The following is a 27,273-nucleotide window of genomic DNA, read 5'->3' on the forward strand; positions in this document are numbered from 1 at the left end:
CAGGTCAAAAAACGTGCTGAAACAAAATCAAATCAGACAAAACCCAAATCCAAACAGACAAGAAAATAAAATATTTATTATTCTTTGTTTCTAACCACATACACAAAAAAAGCAACAAGAGTGAAGGAAAACACCCAACTCTATCACAAACTTTCACAAGAATCAAAATGCTGATTGATCTTGACATGCCCTTTTAAGTGTATTTGCTAATTTGGGGAATAAAGCAGTTATTTTACATCCTCATGTATGTGTATGTACAAACAGTTACTACTTTGTGCGGCAGAGCCAGAACAAACCCACTCACCTACCTCCTCCTGTTTGGCTCCTTATTTTCATCTTTCAGGCAGGAGGACCGCCTTTTCTTGGGATGCCTCCTCTGCGATGGTGTTTTGGACATTAGTTCAGGCTCAGCCCCAAAGTTGCTGTTGGGCAGACAAATACAGAAGGCAGATGGGCTCCCCCCATGCCTAAAACAATACTAGCCACAGAGCAAGGGTCACTCGCTGAGAAGGATGAGCGTTGGGTGAGAAACAAGCAGCGCAAAATGCACTGGGCAGCTGGCACCAAGGCCCAAACCGAGCTGCTGAACGCACAGCTATGTTAAATCAGTCGCTCAGCTGCGAAACCCAGCGCCCACCCAGCCTGGCACCGCGGCTGCCCACCAGCAGCCGGGAGCACGCATGGCCTGGCACTCAGCGGGGCTGCGCGCTCCCCAGGGGATGGAGAGGTGCCCCTCGCGGGCGGCCCGTACCTCTCCAGCATCCGCAGGCCCTGCTCCTCCACCTCCCGCAGCCAGGCCAAGTGCTTGTGCTTGGCGTTATGGAGGAACCGGGACAGCCTCTGCCCGCACACCTCCAGCAGCTGCGTGGGACCGTCGGCCTCCGCCATTGCCCTGCCTGAAACACAGCGGGGGAGGGGGAGGCGAAGGCTCGCAGGCCCCGGAGCCGGCCGGCGGGAGGGAAAGGGGCCCCAGGCCCGGGCCCTGCCTCCGCGCGGGGCCTGGGGGCAGGCCGGGCCTCGCTGCCGCACCCCGAGCAGGCACAAGCTCGGAGCTCAAGCTCCGAAGGACCCCCGAGCCGCTCTGCCCGCCTCCCCCCGAGACGGAGCGGGCCCGCAGGACCTCGACCTGTTTCCCCGGGCCGAGCCTCGCCGCCGCTCGCACCGAGCCCGCGCCGCGCCCTCACAAGCACGGCTTCCCCCGCTCGCCGCGAGATCACCCCGGCCTCCGCCAATCATAGTGCGGCCCCCCAAGACAGGGCCTTCTATTGGTTATTGCCCACGCCCATCACTCCCCCGCGTTAAAGCCCCACAGCCTATTTGCCTGCCCCTCCAGGCCCCGCCTTCCAAGCTGAGTCCTCCGCGACCACAGAGACCGGCTGAGCAGAGAGGAGCCTGATTTTGAGCGCTCCCGTGTCGCCCGACAGCCAATGGGGAGAGCGGGCTAGGGGTCGACGCGGCGGCGATAGGCTGGCGCGGCGGTGAGGTGGGCGGGGCGGGGGGGCGGGCGCTAGGTTTGAATTCCAGGCGGGCGGCGGTGGGCGGGCCGGGGGCGCGCGCGCGGGCGGTTGGTCGGTCGGGGCCGGGCGCTGAGGCGATGGTGATGGCGGCGGCGGGCCCGGCGCGGCTGCCCGCGCTGTGCAAACGGCGGCTGGCGGATTTCCTGCAGCGGGTGGACGACATTGATCTGCTATGGCTGAGGGAGATCCGCGAGGAGGCGACCAGGATGTTCGGCAGGTACCGACCCGCTCCCCCCCCCCCCCCCCGCCGCGGGCCGTTACCGGCCGCTGCTCGCGCTGACCCGCCGCCTCTCCCCTTCCCCTCGCAGCCAGTACAGCGACGAGCCGGAGCTGATGCCCAAGACGCCATCGCAGAAGAACCGGCAGCGGAGGAAGCGGTTTTCCGCCCTGCAGGAGGAGAAGCAGGAGCTGGGCAGGAAGAGGTGGGCCCGCCCGCCGGGAACGGCCGCCGGGGAGGGGGCGGCGGGGCGGGGGGCGAAGCGCAGAGCCTTCCCGCGGCGCCCGGGAAGGGAGGGACTCGTGGGAGGCCGGCAAAAATCCGCCGCAAGAGGAGGCACGGAGAGGAGCCGCTCCCCGCAGCGCGCCCCGTCGGGTCCCGCCTCCCCCCTGCCGGTAAAGGCCCGGTCAGGCGCTTTGCTGCGGCCCCCAGCCCCGCGCCTCAGCCTGGGGCGACTCCGCGGTTCTCGTGAAACGCACCCTCGCTCGGTGCCGTTTTACGTCTCTACGTTTCTGCTTTCTCTCGTTACGTCTTCTGCTCTGAAGTCATCGCGTAGGTCGCTTTGTGCCTTGGCCGCTCTCCGCAGCTCTGTGCGCACTGAGCCCTTGGAGGGGCTCGGCCCACAGGTTTTAGCTTTGTTCCTCTGCGTGTTCCCGTTTGCACATGGAAGCGCTTTGAGCAACGTGCGGTCTCCAGCACAGCTCACAGGACAGCAGCGAGCTGTCGCACAGGGACCTCACGGATAAGGATGTAGTCCCACTGTTTCTGCTTACAGGTCTATTCCTGAATCCAGTTCCAGTCTAATGTGCTGTTTCTATTATTAGATTATCTAGAAGGAAGAATAGCAGTCTCAAACTGGTACCCTCCCCACGATATTCTCAACGACTCCAAAATAAAGAAAACCTGGAACTAATCAAGGCTGAGATCAAACAAGTATCTCCACCTCAGCGTGTGACAAGATCCCAGACTGCAACATCTCTTAAAAGCTTAGAGACCCTTCCTGAGACCCTTCCTGTCCAGGAAGTAAGAGGGAAGGTTGCCTTAGCAGAAGCTGATGTCAGCAATCGCATTAGCAGCGAGCTACACCTCTGGAAGAGCGCATCTAAACCGGCGGAGAAGCTCTCCTCAACCATCCTCTTGAGCTCAGATGACGGCTCTCCCAAGGAAAGCAGGGTTGCCAAATCGCCGCCTGCACCTGCAGCCTTTGAGCTGATGGTCCCTCATACCCCCGAGGCAAATGATACAGGAGAAGGCGAGGCTGCATCTAAGCTGCAGACAGCAAAGGCAGCTAATACTACAGTCATTTTAAGTGAAGAGCCTAGGCTGGAGGAGGGAGATGGCTCTGCTCAGGTACAAGAGGGGTCTGATAAGGAGCCTGCCCAGCACGTACGGGATAGCCCAGGGACTCCAACAGGCTCTAGGCTGAGCCGTCGCTCAGTGCGCAGAAGTCTGATGGGTAAAACTTCCATGACTCGCAGAACCTCCTTGGCGGAGAAATACTCGCTAGCCAGCAGGAGGGAAAATATGATCCAAAAGTCTATCACCAGGGCAATGGTCAAGAGGAAGGCAGCTCGGAAGTCATCTGTGTCCTCCAGTTACATGGATGGTAAGTCTGAATGTCACCAGATGAGTTTGCTTTGCACCTTTCCTCCTCTTTCTGTTGATCTACTGCTTTTCGCTGCTGAAGGAAAACAACATTATGGGGCTAGTTCTTCAGTTTGGGTGCAGCAGCTGACCCTCCTAGGCTCGGCAAGCTGCAACTGAGCACGGATGTGGTAACGGGCTTCCTAGAGAGGTGTGTGAATAGAGAAACCCAGGTACCTGTGCTAGTTCATGGCCTGTGGATCCAGCCTTGTAAAAATCACCTGGGAGAACAGCCTTAAGGTCTTCTGAGTTTCTCTGGTGGTAGGTGGCCACACTGAGGAGCGAGCTGGTGAATGGGCTTTGCTGCTGGTGTCTGCTTAAGAGGGTTGGGCTCTCACAAAGTCCTGTGTGTTTTCTGGGAAATGAGGTATCTGTCACAAATTCACCGCTCGTTAAACAGAATCTGGCTGCTAGTTCTAGATCTTCTCTTTCAGAAGGGAATTTTGAGGTTGAATTTTGTAAATTTATTGAAAGTGTTCCAAACTTCTACAGTTTGCAATAGAGGGGGGTTTCAGGGAGGGATAAACTGATTTAAATGTTCTTCAGTGCTACTGGAACGCAAGCATTGGATGTGGTGCAGGAGAACAAAGTGATGGATAGCAAGCTGAGGGAAAGAAGTGGCTAGTAAGTAGTGGACTAGTAAATGGCTCCTGAAATGCAGGTCAGGCAAGAGAAGCTCTTCCGTGCAATTTGATGTTGAGGAGAGCTTGGCTCTTTTGCACAGCATGCTTCTTTGTTTGGAGGAGAACTAGTACAGCTGAAATAACTGCTCTTTTCTTGAAGAATTATACTGTTTTTGCTGTGGAAGGATATATTTGGAGAAGCGTTTTAGTGTTTTTTGTTCCATACCAATTTAACTGTTCTAGATGAACTTTTTTTCCAGAACCAGAGGACTGCAGTCCCCAGGACAGGGTTTCCCGTGCTGGTACCAGTGTAGTGTGGAGCGCTGTCCGCATGGAAGTTTCTAAGCGCAGTGTTGAGGGTTCCCTCAGTAAAAATGGAACCTTAGGGAAATGTTCTTGTCTGTAACATTGAAGAGGCACTGAAGTAGCTTTATTTACTCAGTTTAAATGCTCAGTCTGTATTGTCTGGATCTGGATTATCTGGGAGGTTTAAGGAAGGCTTTATTTCTTCCCTCTGTGCTACTTGACGTGACTGTTCTTCTGCCTGGTCAAAATTTCTGGGTGTAAGGAGAGGAAGGGAGATGTTTCAGGCAGCTCCAGTTGAGCTGGTTAATGTCCAAAGGCCCAAAGCACGTTAATCGACTGCAGAGTGTGTCTGCTGTGCCTCCGATGCAGCAGATCTTCCACTGGATGCATGTACAGCATGTGTGCTCCGGCTTCCTTGGGTGAATTCAGCGATGGAAATACGGGAGCAGACTGCGTGCTCTGATACACAAAGCCTGCCCTTGTGCACTCCCCTCAGGCTGAAGCTGCATCGCAGCCTTAATTATTAACAGCAGTTTCCGGCTGTGCGGGTACTTAAAAGCTAGCTACCACTGAGCCAGCTGGAACGCTTAGCAGGAAGCAGCGCTCGGACTGTAAATAACGCTGGTTTTAACTGCTGCTAATATCTGGACGTGGCCCTGCAAAATGAGTCTGAGCCCAAACCTAGTCACTCTTAATGTAAGCTCATTGAATATCACTTTGAACTCATCTATAATTGAAAGCATCTGTTGTCTTATATTAAAATTGCAGGCAGCATTTTCTTGAGCGCTACTTGGGTATATTCAGCGGCCTGTACGTGCAGCAGCATGCATTTGGATTGCAGGCAGTAACCCAGGAGGCAGAGCAAATGCCTCTACACAGCCTTGAGTGAACGTCGCTCCTACAAGGAGCCTTTGCCTGTACCTGTGCGTTACAGCTCTGGCATTTTTGTCTTTTCCTGCAGTCTCCAGCTCTGCAGAGATGCCAGAGGATGAAGAAACTGTAGTCAAAACTGGGTGAGACTACTTTAAGATATCTCTTTATCCTCATTATCCTGCTTGGACAACTTTTTTACAGTGACTTTCTTGGTATAAAATGCACTGCTTGCAGATAACAAGCGGCTTCCCAGTTTCCTTCATGTTATTAAACACAGCTGCCTTTTCTCTTTTTTTTTTTTTCTAGGCCTCCTCCTGGACCTTGTACCCCCTCCAAGTTGGTAAGATTTGAGCAGAGATTAAAAGTGTTTGTGTGGCCTTGCGAGCAAAATGCATCGAATACACCTCCCATTTGTTACTGGGGAAGTAGGGAGCTCTGGCCACAGACCCCCGACTCGGTCAGCCTGCCCCATTGCACCTGAGTAAAGGCGCCTCCCATACATGCAGGAGCCTATCCGTAGCCTCCCTGGTTCCCATACACAGACGAGAGAAAGTCTGAGATTGTCCGGTCTGTTTAATCGCATTGTTCCAAAATCGGCAAAACAAAAACCAGTCAAGTTTTATTTGGAAAATGAGCACATGTGACCCAAGGCTTATTTTGGATGCAAGTAGAGCTATTCTGCCAGCCTGGTGTCACAATCTCGGACGCTTTTAAAGCCAAGGCTAGCTTTGACTAGAAAATAGCATTCTCTGTCATTCTGCATAAATGTATTTCAATGTAAATGATGGGTTGATACATACCAGTGCTCAATACCGACCTTGGGATCACTGGCATTCAGAGTCGAGTCCTGTTTTCTGGCTCTTGCTTCTTAGCATCCTGCTAGAGATAAGCTGTATGAAAATTCAATCCTGAATCTATACAGATAAATAACCTTATAATTCAGGAATGTTTTTTTCAGTTGGACAGAGTCTGAACACTATTACTATTTCTGTCTTGCTAAAGCTTCTTTTGACCTTTTTGTTAGTCTGGCAGATTATTCAAAGCTTGTCAGTTTGTCTTAAGACAAGCACAGACATTTGTAAATATCATTCAGGTCAAAACACATCCCTCCGCAATTCTCACTGCCTCCTGAGGAAGAAATCCCAGGATTATGTAAGTGTTTTGTCCAGAATAATTTTCAATAAGCAAAGACGGAATTAATGGAGGGGAGCTCTGTGGCCTTAAGCGCTTCTGTAAGCAAGGGCAGGCAGACACGTGCTTCTATGGCTGTGCTTGTCACTAGAGCTGCAAAAGTTCAAATTCAGTTTTTCTAGTGCCTGTAGATTTTTGGCTTACCCGAGTTACAGTTGTAGAAAAGCTTAAAGGGAAAATGGGGAGAAGAGAAAAATAAACAGACTGCTTTGCAGATCTGTGAGCAGAGGACCCGTATCTTTTGTTTCTGTACCTCGATGAATTTATAAATACAGTCTAGTCCATGTAGTGTATTTGATCTATCCTTGATCCTCATCTTTTGTTTCTATACTACTGCTGTTGGGAGTGGGACCCTGTAGCCTGTCCCGCTGTTAGCCTGTGTCACCAGGTCACCTTACCCTGTCTATCTCTCTATCTACCTACCAGCAGTTTTCTCGCCAAACCAAACGCTGTTGGTTTGTGCCAGAGACTTCCTTCGGGAGCTGTGAGCAGCGTGAAAATGTGGTGACTCAGCAACCTTCTTAAACCAGAAAGTATCTTTGTCTGTAGGAAAACGTAAAGGCAGTGCCTGTATGCATGCTCTTACTTAAAGGCCAGATTCTTCTCAGACCTGGTCTTGACTTCATTAGATCAGTGTCCTCCTGTTGGGCTGCAAGGTGCTTCCTATAGCTGGCCTTAGGATAAGGCCCTAGAGAAGTATTTGGGGAGGATAAAGTTTCCATGCTTCCTTTTTCTTCTCCTGCCAGCCCCTTTGTGTCTGCCAGCCCTCACGCTGGCCAGCACGGGTTTGGGGAGTGGAGTCAGTGCTTGCCTTGCTAGCAGAGTGCACATTTCTGAAGCCATTGCCTGCTCTCTCGCAGGCATAGAAAACCATTATAACAGCCATCGTAATTATGTATCTAAGTGCAAAGGCACCAAATAGCAATGCATATCACATTCATAACAGAAATGGATAAATCAAGGCAACAAGCTGTTTGTCTTTGCTCTCTCCCTGTTTGTCCATTCATCACCGCTAAGTAAAATGAGCGCTGCCTGACTCTTTGCCGCAAGTCCAGCAAGCATAAACCAATTTCCAACTTGAAATGCTTTCCTCCTTAATAGTTAATGAGTTCGTTCAGTTTAAGCAGCGCATCCCTCATTGCAGACAGTTGTGTTCTGTTAATGTGCTTCTAGTGAAGACACGATATCAAGGAATTTACCAAGATGGTGTCCCGAGGTATGATGCACAGATGGAGGTTAGGACTTGGCTCTGGGTACTCGTACCAATACCTCACACTATGCATGCGGTTTTGCAGTCTCTGGTAGTATTGCAGACAGTGTCCTGGTCAGAACGGCATCAAGATTTGAAGCAGTAATTGGCTGTTTCTGTGTGAGAATTGTGCTGAAACTCATTTGCGTTTCCTACAGATTCCTCAAAGTCCGCAAATGTCACTTCGCTCTCGGACCAACAGCAGAAATGAAGAGCCGCAGGAGACGAACAACAACGGTACCTTCCAGAGGATTTCTGTGGCAGAACTTTAAAAAGTCATCACTTTGCTGGGAGGCTAACTGGGAAGTTTGAAAGATAGTTAATTTGAGAGCCCCGTTTGAAAGACTAATCTAAACTTTGACAAGCAAGGATTTGTTTCAGGAGATTAGCAGTTAGGAAATTCTGTGCTGGAGTTATTTTCCAGATGGGGAAGCGCTTGGAAATAGATGTAATGAAGATGGAGGGGGGCACGTTCTCCAGGTTATGGGAAGCCGAGTTGAACTCTGTTTCTGAAGCATGCAGCTGCTCCGTACCTGTGCCGAACACAAGGGCGCTGCATTGGTGCGGACTGCATGCCACGGATGACTGCAGGCAGCTTTGCTGTGTTTTGTTTGTATAGGTTGGAACAGTGCTGTGCGGTTCCCTGCTGAAAGCAAGAAAGGTCTTGCTGTGCATAATTCATGGCAGTTATTTTTGCTGCTAAATCTGTTGTCTGCTTTCAAAGCTGTGTTGGAAGGGATTTTTTTTCTGCTAGGACTAACTATATAACTATGTTTTCTTCCAGGAAGCAACTTAAATAAAAATGGGGAGACCCAGGAACCACCCCAGAGTGCCAGGTATGTTCATGGAATCGTTCCAGTTGGAAAGTGCCTCTGGAGATCTGTAGTCCAGTTCAAAGCAGGTTCACCACTGAAATATTGTTAAATGGCTTCACCGTTTTGTGACTATGAAACTCCTGCAATAAGTTTTCTCTGCCTTTATGAAAAAAGCATTTAATTTGTATCTTCTATCACATTAGAAATTTTTTATTGGACATCTACTTGTGCATACGCAGTGAAATACATTTAAGCTATCTTTAAGTCTTATGACCTTTCTTAAACCTGACTTTGAGACAATCGGGAGGATTTGCCATGTATGACTGACTGTATTTTTCTCACAGGAGACAGCCAAGTTACAAAAGGGCTGTGGATGAATGCTATGACAATCAGCAAGCAGAAGATGGAGGGCTTTCTCCTCCGAAAAGAAAGATCCCATCCTCTGCCTTTCCAGCCAGCAAAGTAAGATCCTTGTAGCCCTGATGTACTTCACCAAGACGTGTTTCTTGCTCACGCTCCTGAGGCTTATTTTTGGCATTCGTCTTGTAGGTTGGACGTCCTTTCAAAATGTTTTTGCACACTGTGCAGAAGAACCAGCTCCTCATGACACCAAGCTCTGCAGGGAAAAATGGAGTAATAAAATCTTTTATCAAGTACAACACTCCTCTCCGATCTGATCCCAAGGTAAGATGAGACTGTTATAAACTATATACGTGATGGTCTGATGAGTGCCTGAGTTAAGGCACAGACGCGAAAGAAATTTTTCAACCCATATTAAACTCAAAAGTAACTTTAAGCCATCTGTTTACACTTACACAAACCAAATAAAATTGTGATTAGTCAGCTTCCTAAAGAGTTCTAATGTGGACTCTAATCTTTATTACTGTAGCATTGCCCAGTGGTGTTAGCAAGTAACAGTTGGGAAGAAAAGCTGGGAAATGAAAATCAAGGGGATTTTGAATACTGCAGTTGAGGTGTACATATAACTTCCAAAGTCTCCTTTCTAGGACTTTTCTGATGAGTGAGAGCTGAGCAAATGCTTCTTAAATCCAAGCTTCTGATGTTCTGAGGGTTTTCAGACCTTTGAAGCTGGAAGAAACATGATGCTGTCCTGAATGAGAGGCTGCTGGGTCAGTGAGACAAGTATGCCAGTGTCCAAATCTAATAGGCAACAGTATCTCTGTGTAATTGTTGCAACCAGCCAAGCCAAACAACGCACCTTTGCTGTTTGCAGGCAGGTGCCTCTACCTGTGGAATACCACAAGTTTATAGCATTGCAGGGGACGCTCCTGTACCCCAAAGAGAGTAGCTGTTTGGATTGATGGGATTTGAGAAGATCTGATTCTAGATTCCCAAAGGGAGTTGGTTTTCCCTGTGTTGTGCTTACGCAGGACAGTTTGGTCATAAATTGTGATCATTTAATTACATGGGCTGGACTTGCAGTAGGAATACTACCTGCATTGCTGATGGGCAGCCCTCACTCTTACCTGATCTGCATTTAGATTTGGTATTTAACTTGAAAGAGAAGTCCGTGTTCAAGGACAAGCGGGTTTCAGTCAGTGTGCTGTAGTTCCTATTCCAGAATAGCGCTCTGACAGTGTCAGGCAAGTACCAGGGCGTCGCTTCACGGATGCACCTAGAACACGGGATAAGCTGGCGTGCTGAGCGTAGATTGCGCATGCTTCCAATACCCAACAACTTACCTGCAAAATAAGGTAGTTGTAGGGCTGTTTTTCACTGTCAGGAGAGTTGGTGAGGGAGAGGAGGGCATACTGCAGAAACTAGTTTTCCTGCATCTAGCTTGTATCTGGCAACCTAATATCGCAACTTCTCTGTATTGCTTAAAGCTGTCGTGGTTGTACTGCTTTGAGGGTCTCGCTGTACTCCAGCAGACAGGAGAAGTCTATCATTAGGAAGGAGTGACGGTTCAAGCTTCAATCTCACTCGTGTTCCTGCAGACCTTAGTGTCTGTGTTGGCAAAGGAGCTGATAAGATGAGAAAAGTCTTCTGACTGGTGCAGCCTTTGGTGCTGTCGGTTCACTGAATGTTGTATTTTACGTTTCACTCCAGTGTGAGTGGCAACTTCCCCTCAGGACTTTATCTGTGTGTGGGCTAAACATAATTAAATAGCACCAGAGCAATAAGATATAACTGTTAGTTTTAAATTAGCCAGTTCGGATACTAATAACACCAAGCATTTACAACATGGAGCCCAGCATAAAGTAATCACTTGAATATTTCATCATGCTTATCAATGGGTTTGTACTAAGACCAGGTCTGTCATTATTCAGCATCTGCAGTACCAAATCTGGTGTTAAATTAGTTCATCTGACTCTGCGTGAGGGTAGCGATGGCTGGATTTTGCCTTCCCATTGACAGTGCACTGGGGCTGGGTTAGCTGGACTGTTTAGCGAAATGAGAAAATGCCCCGCGTTTCTGTCTTGATGACATATGGGGCTGAGTGTGTGCTTGAAACAAGCTGGAAGCACTCTGTCTAAATGGCGAAGGTTTACCATGAGATAAAGCTTTGTGGGAAGCAAAGACGCCAGCAGGACCTCTGAGTTGAAGTAAGCAAGGTGTTTCCTAGAGCACCATCTGTCCCCTCCACACGCTGCAGGAAGTCGCTATCAGTGCCAAGCATTAGCGCTGCTTTTTTGGTTCTTTTTACCAACATAAATCACGGTGCTGTCTGTCTGCAATCTCTGCGGAAGCTGCCTGGACTTCAGGAGCTGATGCTTCTGTTCCAAGTTCCCAGCTTCTTCTCTTGCTCTCGAAGATTAGCACCACTGTCTTGATTTCCATCGCATCTGTTCCCAGACATCCATGACCACATCACGGGCTCGCTGAGCTCTGTTTCAGGCTTGCTACCATCCTTTGGTTCTGGCGGCAGTTCCTTGGCGTTTCCTCTGGGCCCTTACTGAACCTGAGCAAGCTGAGGTAGAAAGAAGCCCTGGCAGGTGGGTATAATCACATTTCAATCCACCTCAGGAAAAGGAAAGACAGAAGCTGGAGACTCTCAGGAAAAAGCAAGAAGCCGAGCAGCTGAGAAAACAAAAACTGGAGGAAGAAAAGAAGCGGCGCCTAGAAGAGGCAAAGCTGTGAGTACATGCCTTCTTCCTTGTCTGGACTGCTCTCTCTGTGCCTGTAGGTCCCTATATCTAGGTCCTTTATCTTGCAGAGGCCATACATGCAGCGAAAATTCTTGTTGGCTCGCTCTCACACCGCAAAGACAGTATTTGTTCCCATAGTATCTATCTAGAATGCTAATAAAAAGTCATCTGTCTTAGCTGACGGCTTCTTCAGCTTTTCGTCTGAAGTCCTCTCTCAGGTGGAGCTTAAAAATATTGCTGATGTTTAAATGAACAGTGTATTTGGCTCACTGAATTTCATGCTGTGCCTGTTGGCCTTGTATTTGAGTAGTAAGGAACTCATGTAGCCGGACCACAGTGACAAAGCAGCCCTGTGTCCTGTAGGAAGCGTGAGGAGCGCCTGCGCAAAGTGTTACAAGCTCGGGAACGGGCAGAGCAAATAGAGGAAGAGAGGAAAAGGCGCATCGAGCAGAAGATAGCTCTGTTTGATGAGAAGACCGAGAAGGTAAGGCCCAATATACCTACAGAGCTTATTTGGGAGAATAAATAATCTATTGAGGTAGATGGCGCCACAGGAGCGTGCCTTCCAGAAGGAGAGGAACTGAGGCTGCTGAAATCTAAAGAATGGACTGGAGAATGGTTGAGTAAAGATCTTTCCAGAAACTTCTCAGTGGCCGCCTTTCTCTTGGTTACAGCAAATGGCAGAAGAAAACATTTATTTTCCAGAATTATGAATCCAAATGGGCTTTATTAAGGCTCTTTTAGTCAGATGGGAGTAGGAACTTTGAGTAGATAAAGCCAGCATAATGGCCCTGAGGCTTTAGCTACTTGAAGTTGCTCTCCCATCTGACTAATAGATACAGTAAACATACTTCCTCCAGACCCTTTCTTGTATCTGAGACTTTCAAACAATTTGCACGTGTGACCATAGCAGTCATTTGTCTGCTTTAATTATCTCCGCCTACTTTTCTTATTTCGTGGTTCTGAGAATATATTCCGATGGCTTTTGTGGTATTAGATGTATAAATACCGGAATAGGATCAGCTCTTCCTGTGGAGATGTAAAAGAAGGTAATTTCCCTAAATCCTACCTTTTTAAATTAAAGCACAGGTCCCATTGGTTCCCGGTGGCCAAAAGGAAGCTTCTGCCCCGTGAGAAGGCAGTAGCTCTGCATCTTTGAGACTTAACTGCTATGATATTTCACAAGCACAGAGAGCTGTCCCATCTGAGACTGAGGTATTCAGCTAGCTCTGTGTCTCTCAGGTGCGGGAAGAAAGGTTGGCAGAAGAGAAGATCAGAAAGAGAGCAGCTGCCAAAAAGATGGAAGAAGCAGAGGCCCGGCGCAGGCATGACGAAGAGGCCAGAAAACAAAAAGCACTGCAGCAGGTCCGTGCTGGAGCCCGTCCTCTCATCCTGTGTGCAATTAGAATGGCCGCAATCTGCCACAGTCTTTGTAAGCGAGGAATCCAGCGGGAGTACTAACACCAACAACCGAGTGCAAATTACTGTAGCGGGGAGGCTTTGTCCCTAAAGCTCTCCGCAGTGTCCTGCTTCCTGCTGCCTCTTGCAGTATGCTGTAAGCTCTCAGTGGTGGCTGTGACCCACATTTCTTCCGCAGTTCTGGACACATTCTTACTAAAGACCTTAATTTGTGGATCAGCAAGTATTAAAATCTCTCCCTTAAACCTGTCTTTCTCGGAGATCCAGAGCACGGTGGCCACTAGGCCCTTTGGGGTACGTTGCGGGCAGGGAACGGCCAGCGTTGACACGGCTGGAGAGGTGAAGCACTGGCACTTTAGCTTCGAATTGTTTCCCTGCTGTGTAGTGATAGGTACTAGAGACGCGGGTCAGATAAAGTGTTCCTGCTCCTTTATTCTGGAGCCTGTTCCTGTACAATGTAAGGTGAGTAATTGCCTTGTTTGGCTTCCTAGGAGGAGGAGGAGGAACGTCGGCACAAAGAGCTAATGCAGAAGAGGAAGGAAGAGGAGCAGGAACGTGCCAGGAAGATTGCTGAGCAGAGACAAGCAGAGCAGGAGAGAGAGAAACGGCTGGCCGCAGAGAGAGAGCTGGAGAGGAAGAAGGAACAGGAGAGGATCCAGGCAGAAAAGTAAGACAGTACCCATTTATGTACTAAATTCTGTGCTGAGACTTTGAAAAAAAGCAGGAAGAGAGGGCAGTAGTGAAAGGCCCAAGCAGCAAAGAGCTACTAGTTGCTGTCAGCACAACTCTGGACCATCCTGGGTCCTGAGCTGCCAAGAAGAAATTCTGGGCTAAATCATGTGGGAGGTGTGGTGGGGAGTGCCCTGAAAAGCTGTGAGAAAAAGGGGTTTGCAGCAGGCACTGGGAGGGCACCCCTGGGTAGTTTGGGGAGTAATGGTCCGTTGCTGTGGTTCTCAGGCTACGCGAACATCAGGAGAAGGCTGCTCACCTGCAGAAAGAAGTGTCGGCTGAACAGCTCCACAAGGAGATGAAGACAGAAGTAAGTACTCTCTTCTCGTAGATGGGTAGAGCCGCATGGGTCTGATTCAGTAGCCATTACTGCCGGGAGCAGCTGAGCTGTGAACCCCGATGAATAAGTTGTGGCACTTCTGAACTTGAGCCAACCAAAGGTGCTTTTACCCAGAGCCTGTTCTCTGTCCGTTCCAGAAGCTACGCTGTCTCTCTTTAGATGGCAGCAGCGCAGGAAGAAAGGACAGATAACACACATTGTGAATTGTAGTGAGGTTTTCAGCTTTTCCCCCTTTCTGTCCCCAGGTGTTATCTGTACCTCTCTTGATATCAAACAGTAATTAATCCCAGGCTTTTCAGTAGCAACATCAATTCTACATTTGTGCCACCTTCAGCAGAACTACAAGAACAGACTGTAGACTTTGTCAGGTCGTTTACCATGAGAGTCATACAAGCGTAGATTAACTAAGCGGGTGTTTTTCTGTGTGGTGTTGAAGAGGGAACTTTTGACGCCTTGGAAGTCCAAGAAGCTATTTGAATAAAGCAACCGCAGCTGGATAGGCTCAGGGTTTTGCTTAACTCGCAGCATGCATTTTCCCTGGAGCGGAGATAAAGCCCACAGTTGGTGTTCAGGTAGCTTTTGGAAGGTCCCTTTGGAAGGATTTGCCCACAATAATTGCTGGGAATTGGCAGCAAACCCTTTGCTATTTGGACTGTTGCGTTTTGGTTTGTATAAGATCTGGGAGAACTTGCACTTTCAAGATGATTTGTGAGAAAGAACAGAAGGTTGGAATAGTTGGGTGGAAATTGTCCAACGCTTGCTTGAAATCATTGTCACTCCACTTAGCAGAGCTGTGGTGTGAGCACACTGCCAGCAGGTGTCGGCTACCTTCAGGGGGCTGAACGCCTCGGTGGGGTCCCTGCGTGCCCAGCGAGCCCCTCGCTGTCAGCGTCGTGAAGTTGACAGGCGGCTGGTGGCAAACCTCTGTACAACTTGTCCTGCCGTTAAGACTGGGTGGGATTTATTTCACTTTCATTCTAGCTATCTCCTGTTTGAGTTAGCAGCCTCTTGGTCTCCTTTAGATTCAGGAGGCAAAACTAAGCATTCATAGGGTGAGATTCTTTTGACCTGTTGGGGATGGTTCCTGTACAATGGGATGACTTAGCATCTAAAAATACTGTTTATTAGTTTAAAAAGAGGCTGAGATCAGTAGCACAGACTTCCGTCTGCAGACGGTCAGCTGGTTTCTGCTGTTTCTACCCTGAAGATAAAGTCAGTAGCAAGTTTTTCAAAGCGTGAGGTCATTCCACTACCAGAGGAAGGGAACTACTGCTCTTTAATGGGAAGGTCAGTTTGTTTGTGCCACTTTGTGAGGAAAGCTCAAACTGTTGCATTGCATTTGTCCACTGTCTGCACTGTGTTCAAAGCACTCCTTAGCGTCATAAGCAACAAAGATTTGCAATTAGATGTTTAGCGCTTTTTTGCGTATCAAAAAAATGGATCCCTGGATGAACAGCGTAGCTTAGTTCTTACTTAAAGAGTAATTAATTTGTGGTATCGGCCTGCCAGCAGGAGGAGCAGAGGCTGGCAGAGATGAAGAGGCAAGAACAAGAACAGAAGAAACTGCCAGAGGAACACAAGGCTAAAGATATAGCAAAAACACAGCACCTAGAAAACAAAGAGGTAATTCTGCTCTCTCTGGTGGAATTTCCTTAAGGGATGGCATCAGAGAACTTTGATTCCAGCACTGACATGCTGTTACAATGGGCAGTTTTACCCCCTGCTTTTTCTATTCCTTGTCAACAATGAAGGGATTCCATAACCTTTTTTTCCTGGTTATCCAAGGCAGACTCCTGGTGGCCCTGAGCATTTCAATGACTTTTGAGGAGAGAAAAGGAGGGAAGGGAAGCAGCCAGTATTTGCCAGGGTTTTCTTGTTGCCCGGATAAGGCAGAGGCTGTTAGAGCTGCCTTGCCTAAGCTCCTCCGCTGTAAATATGGGAAGAACCTCACAGGCAGCAGCAGTGCCGAAGTTCAAAGTTGGAAAGAGCCACGGGATGGCAGCAGAGTCTGTGAATAGTATTGCGTTTGGGCCTCGCTGCTGACTTGAGGAAAACCTGCAGGTGAAGGCACCTGCCTGAGCATTGAAAACAAACGTGGATCTTTAGCTCCTTGCAAAGCTATGCATTTTAATCTTTAAACGTGAAATCTGTGAAATATGAGTTACCATTAATGGACCAGAGCCATGAAGGCAGCCCCTTGTGGAGAAGAAAAACTGTTTCCAACTCTCTAGATAGATGTTTCATGGTTGGTGAAATTTGCTGTTTTAAGTTTTTCTTCATCACTTTAATTTCTCAGTCATGTTGCTCCCATAAAAATTACAGTGCAGTTTGTCCTGCCATTTTGTGCCATTGCATTGATGCCTGTGGAATATATTTGTCTTCTAGAATTCACCTGCCTGCAGCTCATACCAGATGACTCCACAGTACCAGAAATATCCAAAGCCCCCCACCATAAATCCAAACAACTACGGAATGGATCTGAACAGCGATGACTCTACTGATGACGAGAACCAGCCTCGCAAGCCCGTCCCTGCCTGGGCCACTGGTACGTGCAGTGGGTTGCTACCTGTCCCGAGAGCCCCCAGCAAACCCCACTGCAGCTCCTCTCCAGCGGGGAGTAGGGCCTGCTGGAAGGCTCTGCCCGGCTCCTCCTACTCACACGGTGTAGTTAAAAGTACTAACCTCGACAGCGTGGCTGGAGTGCCGAGTCGAGGGCTCCTCTACCACTTGGGGATCTTCTTGCGACAACGTTGGGGAACAAATACTCTTTTAAACCGCTTTAGCAGAGCGGCTACTGTCATTTTGCCAATGTGAAAGGAATAATTATGAACAAGTGCTCTGGCCTTGAGCCTGCGTGACTTGGCTTCAAAAAGCAAAGCAATGCCAGATGCCATGGACCAGGTTTTGGACCGGCTGTTGTTCTGGTTCTGAAATACTCAGTTCCATGATTTCAAATTCCACCTCCACCAGGGAAGCTAAGAAGTTGCAGGGGAACTAATGGTATCTGCAGGAAGAAAAGCTGGGACACCTTGCCTCTTGCAAACTTATTCTAGTTCCTGGACAGAATTCAGTACACGCAATATTTGCCCTCCAAGTGATCTGTGGTGAATCTTTAGGCTTAAACAGGGTGCTTTAAAACACTGAATACTGCAGGATTTCTCCCATTTGTGATCTCAGTGTGATGTGAGATGAGGAGAGTGGGGACACGTTGCATACAAACAGCCTACACAGCAATTTCAATTAAAATTAATGAAAATTTAATCTTTTGTTTCTCCAGGGAATCAGCTTACCCAAGCCGTAATGCGCCAGTACTACAACCCTCCCAAAGTGGACATGCTCTTTGGGGCGATCGCAAGCCCCAAGCTGGAGGACATCTTCTACAAAAGCAAACCGCGCTACTTCAAGCGCACGAGCTCTGCTGTGTGGAATTCCCCACCATTTCCAGGTGCCAAATTGGTTCTAGGTCTGCCATACAGCCTGAAAAAGCACTGAGGTGGGCAGTGGCTGGTTCTTGCGGAGCAGTTGGTATGCGTTTCTGCCTGTCTAGGTGAGAAAAGAGTTACTGTTCAGTATCTGTAAATCTTTACGTATTAGCATTGAATAAATGTCAGCTCTTACTGGGCCTCTTGCATTTTCTGGTTTTGGGGCTTATTTTCTCACTGTTAGGGAAAACAGCAAGCTTTTGGGAGATACTGCCTTGGAAAGATGCATCTCCTTTTACCCTAAGCTTTAAGCTGGCAAAGATTTAGACCTTTAGGTCATGAGACTGCATCACCTAAAGCTGTATGATCCTGCCCTCTCCAGCGAAGCAGGCCTGGCGGCAGCTGCCAGCAGCAGAGAAAAGCTGTCTGCCTGCCCCTGCCCCTGCCTGCCCCTGCCCCTGCCTGCCCGCCCCGAGGCTGATGCCAGAGTACTTGTGCAGCTGAGGACCACTGTGTGCGTAGAATCATTTAGGTTAAGATCACTGAGTTCAACCATAAACCAAATGCTGCCAAGTCCACCTCTGAACCATGTCCCTGAGCACCACGTCCACCCGTCTTTTAAATACCTCCAGGGATGGTTCCAATGCTCAACAACCCTTTCGGTGAAGAAACGTTTCCTGTTATCTTGGGTAAAATCCAAATATGAACTAGTGATGTTTTCCAGAAGCAAGATATTAGCAGGTGTGGTCTTCATCATCTCTTGCAAATTGCAAAATTATTTCCATTGTTTGATTTTTCAGCAATACACTTTGCGCCAACACCACGTGCAATTATGCGCGTAAGCTAGATTGATGCTGATGTTGATGTTGCTACAGCTCGGGCTGAAGTACCCCGAGGATTTTATTGCCCTTTCTTCAGTTGTTGGAGAGAGCTGTAACCCTCAGTGTAATCACGTCTCCAGCAGTGCCCGGAGTAGCATAAGCAGGCTTTGTTGTTCTAGGCTTTAAGAGAAATTGTACAAAGGTTGTGACAGAATTTTGTTTCTCTAATTTAAATTCCATGTCTGTGGCATAGATTGGACCGAAAGAATGAGTTTAACCTGAATCCCTATCTTTCTCTTTTCTCCCCTTGGCCGTTTCATTTGTTCAGCATCAAAGCTGGTTTTATTTCTAGGCCTGTTTTGCACTTCATGTTCAATAAGGCTGTGCCAAATGGACTGTTACCAAAACAATTTCCTCTTAACAGCAAAATATCAGCTCAGAATTTCAGTTCCAGGAGCACTTTGTGTTTTAGTCAGTCTTTCTGCATCTAACTTGCAAATGGCACAGACACTTGTGCTTTCTCTGTAACGAGCTCCTGCGTAGAGAGAGTAGAGGTCTCAGTAGAACAGGACTTATTGGCAGATTTTAAGGGAAACAGTTGCATTAGCTCCCGAAGGTTGTTGTGGAAGCCTGTCTTCTGCAAATCAGGCAACCTATATGGTTTTTACCTCAGATTCATCTTTTTCTCACTGCTTGATTTATTTTAAAGGTGGGCGAGTGTTCACGGCTGCAATTTCAGTATGCAAAAGACTGAAGCACACCGTTTCTGTGTATGTACAACTTGGTCCTTTAAAAAAAACCACTGTTTGGAGATTATACAATGTGTAAGGAGACTTCTGCCTTTCCTTGTGCGCATAGTTAACGAACTGTTTGCAAGCGAATGTCTTTAAAATGATGTGGGGTTTTATATTTAAATACATCAACTGCTAGATGCTGTGCTATTGATCTGTGTTTTTATCTGAGATGATTGTGCTTTGATAGATGCTCTGTAGACTGTTTTGTATCTTAGAATGAACATAAACTTTTTGTAAGAAAGCTTGCTGAAATGGCAAAAATTTTAAAGTTGAATGCTATTTGAATGTCTGACAGTTTGATAAAAGTGAGTTAAATCATCTTCTCTGGGCTTCTCTTCTAGATTCATCATGGCTTTTTATTAGAAAAATCTGCAGTATTTTGGAATCCATCCTTTGGGGTTGCTTTGTGCTCTATTTCCTTGAGCTAGGAATGTTCTGTCTAGGAAGAACGGCATAACTCCTGCTACAGTGGAAAACATTTGTGTTTTGGTAACCCTGCAGGATTTGCTGACTAGTTTTAATTTCTTCTTTTGTTCCTGGAAATCAGAAGAGGGACAATTTGGTGTGATGATATATTCCCAGAAATCTTTGCTAAGGAATACATGACCTGAATTCATCTTGAACTAACCTACACCCCTGTGATTCGCTACCTCTATAACTTTAGAAAATATTCAGATTTGCTACCACCAGATGGAGCAGGGACTTCAGTCGCAGTATACACCTGGAGCACTGGTACTAAAAAACACAAGTAGAAATCCTAGGACGTGACAACCTCAAGATTTTAAGAAAGATATATTTACACTCTCGATTTCAGCTATTTCTCTTAATTTTTATAAAGACAGGGACTTTTCTTACCAGGTCTTCTCAGTGGTATGTGATCAGGACTAGGAATCCTCGGGATCGCTGACATTTCAAAGCATTTCTTCCAGTTTTATTTTCAGCTGGGATCCCAATCCTTTTTGGGGTCAGAGGTGCTGAAAAACTAGTTTCAAGTACATAGGACTATTAAAAATCACTTTTAAGCATGCATGCGAGCTTGGCATCCCAGCCAAAGCCTTACTGAGGTTTGGGTCCCATTCCCTCTGCCCATTTGCACTTATGCCTGACTCTGGCATTCCCTTTCCTGTATTAAATGTCTGAGTACCCTTCATCCTTTGAATTCAAATAAATCTAGCGTATGCGGCTGTTCCACAAGTGGAGTACAGTAATTGTTCTTTGTGGCTAATGCCCTCCTTGGTGGCCCTGCCTCGGAGGTTATGGCTGTGCCCAAGGAGACCAGCCCTGGCCCGGGCAGCCTCCTACGTGCTGAGCACTAACCCACCAGCCGGCAGCCACGCAAACAGCGGGAGCGCGGCTGTGACTGGAGACGGGACACGAGCAGGGGGGTTTGAAGAAAACCGAGCCACGCTGAAGCTGTCTGGGTGTAAAACAGGCAAAGCACACAGACCCTGGGAAGAGAGAGTGTTGCCGTAGGCCTGGTTTGGGAGCTGCACCCCTCAAGGGGGTTGGCAGATTTGGGGAGAGGACTCTGCAAAGACCTAAATGCAGGTCCGTCACAGAATCACCTAATGGTCAGGGTTGGAAGGGACCTTTGAAGATCATCCAGTCCCACCCTGCCCGAGCAGGGGCATCTACAGCAGTGGCACAGGACACGTCCAGGCGGGTTTGGAATGGCTCCAGAGTGGGAGAGTTCCCCCCCCCCTCTCTGGGCAGCTGTGCCAGTGCTCCGCTGCCCTCACAGGGAAGAAGTTCCTCCTCGTGTTAAGATAGAACTTCCTATATTCAAGTTTGTGCCTGTTCCCTCTTGTCCTCCGTCATCTCCCCCCATTGAAATGACAGTGGGAATAAGCTGCCTGCCCCAGGGAAATCAGCTTCCCCAGTTTCTGTGTGTAAGTTTCCATTCCCAAGCGCCGTCTCCACCTCACCCGCTACTCCCTTTCGGTCCCAGTGGCTGCCTGTCCTCCAGGGCACTTGTTGGCACTGCACAAACCGTTGACTCCTGGAACAGCAAACAAATGAACAATCCCCCTGTGGCAGGTCAATTCTGCCGCTTCTTGCCTTGAGAACACTGTGTTTATTAGGCCTTTTTCTGTGTGCCTTTAGCCTAAAATGCTTTGCTCAAACTGGCCTCGCTGCCATGGAAATAAACCCCTTACCTGGCTCAGTTTGGAGCTGTGCCCCTCTCCTGGCTTCCTCACTGCTGTCACTGAAACACAACAGCTCCATCTCCACAGACAGAGGCAGGATGGATTTCTAGAAGCCAAAATAAATGCCTTAGAGATGTGTTTAGAAAGGGTCTGGCTGTGTTTTCTCCAGCCCGTGCTGTGGCTCAGCCCCGAGGTGGGAGAGCGCTGCCCAAGTTAGGACTTGGCCCAACCACCCAACACAAACTCTCCCCCCGGTTTCCGCCCTGGCACCCTGGAGACAAGAGAGAAAAACCCACAAAGGGGCTGCAGAGCTCACTGTGCACGAACAAACCTGCTTCTGCACTGATCCATCCGTTGTAAGACAAGCCAATAGTTAAACCTTTCAGTGTTTGGATTATAAATGAGAATTAAGCAGTTCAGATTTTTATTTGTGTGCTTTCCAGGTTATCCAACCTGCACCAGGAGAGAGACACAACCCAACAAAGTATCAGTCACCACCTACTTACACATACCGCAGTGTTTTCAACAGCAAATTTGTTAAAACTTAACCTGTGTCTTAACAGTAGGAACACATGAAAATAACCATCTTGGTTGCCTCTAGCCCTAATCCTTTCATGCCGCCCTCTCTTTCTACCAGGCACAGAGGGAGAGCCATTACTGAACTCCCCAAGTCGTCCCTGGCTCAGGAATGAGAGCTGGCTTCTCTGTGAATGGGCTCCTGCCTGCTCAGCATTGGCACCACCTGCCAACGGGTGCGGTGGAGTGGGAATGACGGGCACGATGGCTTTGTGAGCATGACAGCGCTGCAGGGAAGGCAAAGGGATGGAGAGCAGAGAAGCTGGCAGGCGGACGTGAAGGCATCGTGTATCCCAAGAGATCCGTGCCTACATCCCGGCTAAACCTCAAGATGTTCACAGTGGAAAGACTAAACCCAAGGTTACAGGAATGTCACAACAGCACAAGGTGCTGCTCATGATTTACAGCCCTGCCAAGCCTTTCTCTGAGCTGTCATTGTGTCCTTCTCCCTTGCACAGGGAGCAGCAGAGCCCACGTGTCCCTGACGGGACATCCCCCTGAGGAACGTGGCGTTGGCCTGGAGTGGTGCTTCAGCAGTGGCCGAGAAGTGAGGAGGTGGCGCGGCTGCAACGTCACTCAGGCAAGAACACCCTGCTGTCTTTGGAAGGGGCTTTGCTGGGCGAGAGGGAAGACCATGCGATAAAACAGGTGCTAAACCCTACTGGTTTCACATCCTCCCTTCCCACGGTCCCCGATTTGTCACCTCTGTGCACACAGGCAGAGAGGCCACCCTGCCCTGAGCTGGCACACCGCGGGACACGCTCCAAGTACACAGGGCTCTTTGCAATAAAGTTTGGACCCAGACTTTATCTTTTGGTTGTTCAGGGATTAGCATGAAAATATTAATTAAAATGGATTCTAGTGACCCCATTGCTGGCAATATTGCTGGCAGTAGGAAAACAAGAAAAACGCTTCTAGACAAATCCCCAAATGACATTAAGTATCTTATGATGAAAATCCAGATTAGCAATCTTTGCCAAGGGATACATATTTCCAAAGACTGTTTCCTACCTCCAGGGCCATCACAGGTCTTTTCAAGGACCCTAGAAGCTTATTTTCATCCAAATACTTCTTTTAGCGGGAGTTTTCTTCTTTTTTGGGGGTAATGGGGAATAGGACAGCTGATTTTTTGCAGCCTCCCCAGTTGAGAGCACCAAGCCCCTCACTAACAGCAGCACTCAGCACTTACACAGCTGGCAGGGAAATAACACACCGAATCACAGACTGGTTGAGGTGGGAAGGGACCTCCAGAGGTTGGCTGGCCCAACCCTCCCTGCTCATGCGGTCCTAGGACCGCTTGCCCAGGACCACCACCGGGCAGCTTTTGAGTATCTCTGAGGGAGGAGACTCCCCAAGCTCTCTGGGCAACCCGTGCCCTGAGAATTGCCTATGCTCAGAACAAGAACGTATTCAAAGCAAGAAAACCATGGGGGTTGGGTGCAGTGCCATCATCCCACAGCCCTGATGTGTCCCTGTAATGGGAACGGGGGTATTTAGTGCCTACTTCCAGCGAAGATAATAACAGGATGCGTACGCCATGAAAGGATGTACTCCCCTCCCATCACAGACCTTGTTAAGCTGCTCGTCACTAATTGAGACAAATCTGAAATTCATGCTTGTTTAAAATAGAATTATATACATTCTTTGTTTAAAACCAGAAGAACATGAAAAAAATACCTCATTTGCAAGGGCACCCTTGTGCACTCCCAGTGGGATCAGCTCCTGGGATGCAAAAATCAGGCCAAGCTCCTGCCAGGACAGCTGGTGGTAAAGCCTCCCTGGAGCTTTTCAAATTGAAATCCTTAAACTTGCAGCTTAGAAACTGAAGAGCCACAACACAAAGCGTGGACTTAGCCTGTGTCCTGGGAATCCTGCAGTACTCCTTTGTCTTTCAGGTGGGCAGAGCTCCTACGTGAAGGGCAACCAAGAGCGGGGCTGGGTGTGCAGCGCGGTGTCCCTGCTCGGCTGCCTCCAGCAACGACGCTGCGAGGGGAGCAAAGCCAAAGGTGCAAGGGCACAGCAGGTGCCTTCTGAGACCATGTTTATTTTTTCAACAGTCAAGTACTTCTTCTTTCTTTTACAGCATGATGAATAAGGAAGAATCTTGAAGCCAAGTGGCTAATAGGATCCCTTGGAGCTCCCAGCACAGTTCTTGCATCTCCTGTGGTCCTGCCATACGCAGTCTGACGTTGCTGCCAGGCTCTGCTTGCTACACATCACAGCTTGCTCCTAGCTAAACAGAATACACTTTCTAAGCAAACAGGAAAATAAAACCCCTTTCCTCTTCTCTGGAATTCTCTGCCAAGAAATTCCGCATGTACAACAAATAAAAACTTCTCGAGGACTGTGTGGCTTCCACCTGTGCTGTAGAGAAAAGCTTTAGTGTGTTACCCAGAACACAGAGCCCACAGCCTGCCCCAAGCTGCACCTTCCTCACTCAGTTCTGTGGACACCCTCAGACACTGGTGAAGGAGCTTTTCTGTACCCTAGGAATTTCTGCCTGCCATATAGACATGTTGGGGCACAAAACAGAGAAGCCCCCAGTCTCCTAATTTGAATTGGAAAAATAACCCTAAGCCGACAGACCCAGACTGAGGGGACGAGCACAAAGCAGTCTTTGCAAACCCTTGAGCTAAAGCATCGAAGCAAAGACAGCGCAGAAGTCTGCAACTGCCCACGCTTCACACCTGGAGTCCAGATAAGCAACAGCTGATCACGTTTGTCCAAATCTTAGGACTGGTCCCTAAATTTAATATACCCTGCAAGTACTGCTTATTTGCCAGCTCCCACGGCCGCCACATTTTCGTACACTGCACGATGCTTTGATTCCAGCTCCCAAGACATCCGCGCTGTACCCATCTCTTCTCACGCACTAACTATCGACCCAAGGGAGCTCAGCCACTCCTCTGCGCTTCTCCTTGGTGGCCAGGTCATCTTTGGCGAACAGCCTCCCGCCCAGCCTCAGGAGAGGGAACACCCACCTGGAGAATGGATATTAAGACTTTGTTATCGCACTCTAAGCCAGTTTACAACTTGAAGTCCTTTACTGCCAACCTGTCCCAAAAATGGCATGAAAAACTAATGAGAACATTTTCAGGAAGGAATTTTATGTTATAATTTCATATTTTAGTACTGTCACCTAGACAATCAACTTCACATCATGAAAAAGATTAAAATAATATATTTTTACAGTCCTATAGGAAGGTCACCACATAGTCACAGTTTATACAGTTCTTCACACCCATCTAAAAATACACTATATCCTCCAATATAATCCCTTGAGGCCCTGGACACCCCTCCACAACCACTTAACTTTAAGAGGGAAAAGGGGGACCTGTTATCTTTCAGGCCCCCCACTGCTTCATCACGTTTTGCTTGAGTGCCAGTGGCCTCTGAAACCCTCTGCTAAAAGTCAGGGGCAATGACAAAAGAACTAACCGAGAGAACAGGTTATTCAAGGCTACGCTGACAAAGCCAAGAGGGAGATCTCAGAAGATCTGTTCAGCACGGACGCTAAAAGGGATCAGGTGGAACAGCAAGACATTCACTGCCATTACTGCTTCCCTTTGGCCAGGGTAGTCTGAGTAGATTTTAGTAGGTTGGCAGACCACAGTGCCACATAGTCGGTGCTAGCTCGCACCCTCGGCGCTTCACCTGGCCAACAGGCTGTTAATTTTGACCTTAAAAACAGGCTTTACTTTTTTTATTTTTTTACGTTCAGGAGTGACACTGTGGTATTATTCCGAAGATTATCAACATAACTGATTCAGCTGCCAGTTCGGAGTCTACGGAGGCGATTTCTCCATGCCTCAACACGGCGCACTTGGCTACGAGCAGCTGAAAAGCTGTATAGAAGAAGCTATTAAAGATGTTCTTCCTTAATGTGTGGTTATTTTTATTCATGCATCGTTCTACTCTTTTATACATTTTTATATATATATTTCTGAGCCACAGATCATGATGCTTATAAAGAAATGTTAGTCCCTACAGAATGGGAATTACAGAGGAGAAGCAGGGAAAACAATAGAAGAATAATTATGCGAGAAAAGCGGCAGCAGTTCTGCATGAAATCACATCAGAAGGCTGGAATAAATGAGCTTGAAAGTGCCTTGGATAAAACTGCTCGACGCGGTTTACTGGCCACTCATTTTGCAGTTCTGCATCTTAGAGGGACAGAGGAATCTCACTCCTCGTGCTGAGCTTCAGAACCCGTACAGCCCACGCGTAATGTCAGCGCGAACCCTCCCTCCGGGAGCGGTGTGCTCCCTGTTCCAGGCCCAGTGAGGGCAGCTGAGGAAAGCAGAGGTCACCCACATTTTTCATCTGTCCACTTCATAAACAAACATGACCTGGACCCAGTTTTCGTGCAGCTGCACGACCTGTTGGGCCCATTCCTTCCATGGCATTGCGTATTTCCCCACATATATATCCCAGGGCTCGGCGTGCAGCTGTGACGGGCGCTCGCTGGCTTCACCGCTTAGCACACAACATACAGAAATGGCGCGCTCTGCCACGGAGCTGACTGTTACTCTGCTCATCATCGTGGTTCTCTGCAGCAACCTTGGTAAGTTTTGCCAATTACAAAAATAGCATTTTATTCATTTTCTTTTATAACCTCGAACTCATTGAACTTCTGCAAAGTATTCAAATTATTCCGAGTGCCATTAGAACACCCGGTGGAAACTACTTTAGGAAGCAACTGAAAAGCATCCTGAAGCCTCATTTAAAATTTGCAGAGAAAGCACACCGTGTCCCTGCCAGCAGAACTGATGCCCCCTTGAAGGCTTCTGGTGATGACAGGGAAACTTAGGTACCTGTCCTCCAAGAACATATTAATCACAGCAGCTTGTGTCACGTCTCGGAGATTTTTTTCACTCGGCCACTTACAGTAGGGTTCATCTGACTCCGTTTGGTCTCTGCAATGCGATGCCGGTGTTGGAGCGCTCACCCTGGCTCTCCTTTGGATCGATGAGTTGCGCTGGAGTCGGTGGCGATGCGCCGTCGCAGCACAGACACCCACCCTCGACCAGATGGTCGGTCTGCTGGTTCCAGGGACTAGGTCAGATGCGGAGACTCAGCCCTAAGCAAAACGAACCCAGCGTTACTCTGGTATTTAATGATGGGTAACTACTACCATTACCTCCAGGCTCGGCTCCTTCAGCCCACAAAGGTGCCTAATCTGAGGCAACACTGATGCCAAAGTGTTAGCAAACAGAAAATAAATATGGGGGATAAAGTAAACTTGGAAGGTGAAAACGCGTGTGAAAACGGAGGCAACATAATTCAACGTGTTGAGGGGGCGGTGGTGAACTCGCAGCCCGCTCGATGCCCCTGAGGTATTAACCAAGAATACAGTTACGTGCAATTAAAACGAGAGAAACAGCAGGCTGATCAGAATATGCTGTACACTGATGAGACAGTCTAAATTATCTCACCAGGCGAAGAAACTAATGATTTTATAAAAGCAGGTAAAGAATATG

General features: G+C 48.3%; 1 protein-coding gene across 1 annotated transcript; it reads left to right on the forward strand.

Moving 5' to 3' along the window:
* Positions 1-1,594: 1,594 nt before the first annotated feature.
* On the forward strand, positions 1,595-17,533 carry INCENP (inner centromere protein; the record flags this gene model as incomplete). Its single annotated transcript, XM_082485006.1, has 17 exons — positions 1,595-1,734; positions 1,826-1,939; positions 2,559-3,340; positions 5,269-5,320; positions 5,487-5,520; positions 7,779-7,857; positions 8,405-8,456; positions 8,780-8,897; positions 8,985-9,119; positions 11,424-11,533; positions 11,909-12,029; positions 12,788-12,910; positions 13,459-13,631; positions 13,922-14,003; positions 15,543-15,656; positions 16,419-16,578; positions 17,311-17,533. 17 exons carry the CDS (start codon positions 1,595-1,597, stop codon positions 17,523-17,525), a joined length of 2,604 nt encoding a protein of 867 aa, XP_082341132.1. The 3' UTR covers positions 17,526-17,533.
* Positions 17,534-27,273: the final 9,740 nt, after the last annotated feature.

The sequence above is a fragment of the Vanellus vanellus genome, assembly GCF_965231255.1.
Source record: "Vanellus vanellus genome assembly, chromosome: 6".
Taxonomy (NCBI): domain Eukaryota; kingdom Metazoa; phylum Chordata; class Aves; order Charadriiformes; family Charadriidae; genus Vanellus; species Vanellus vanellus.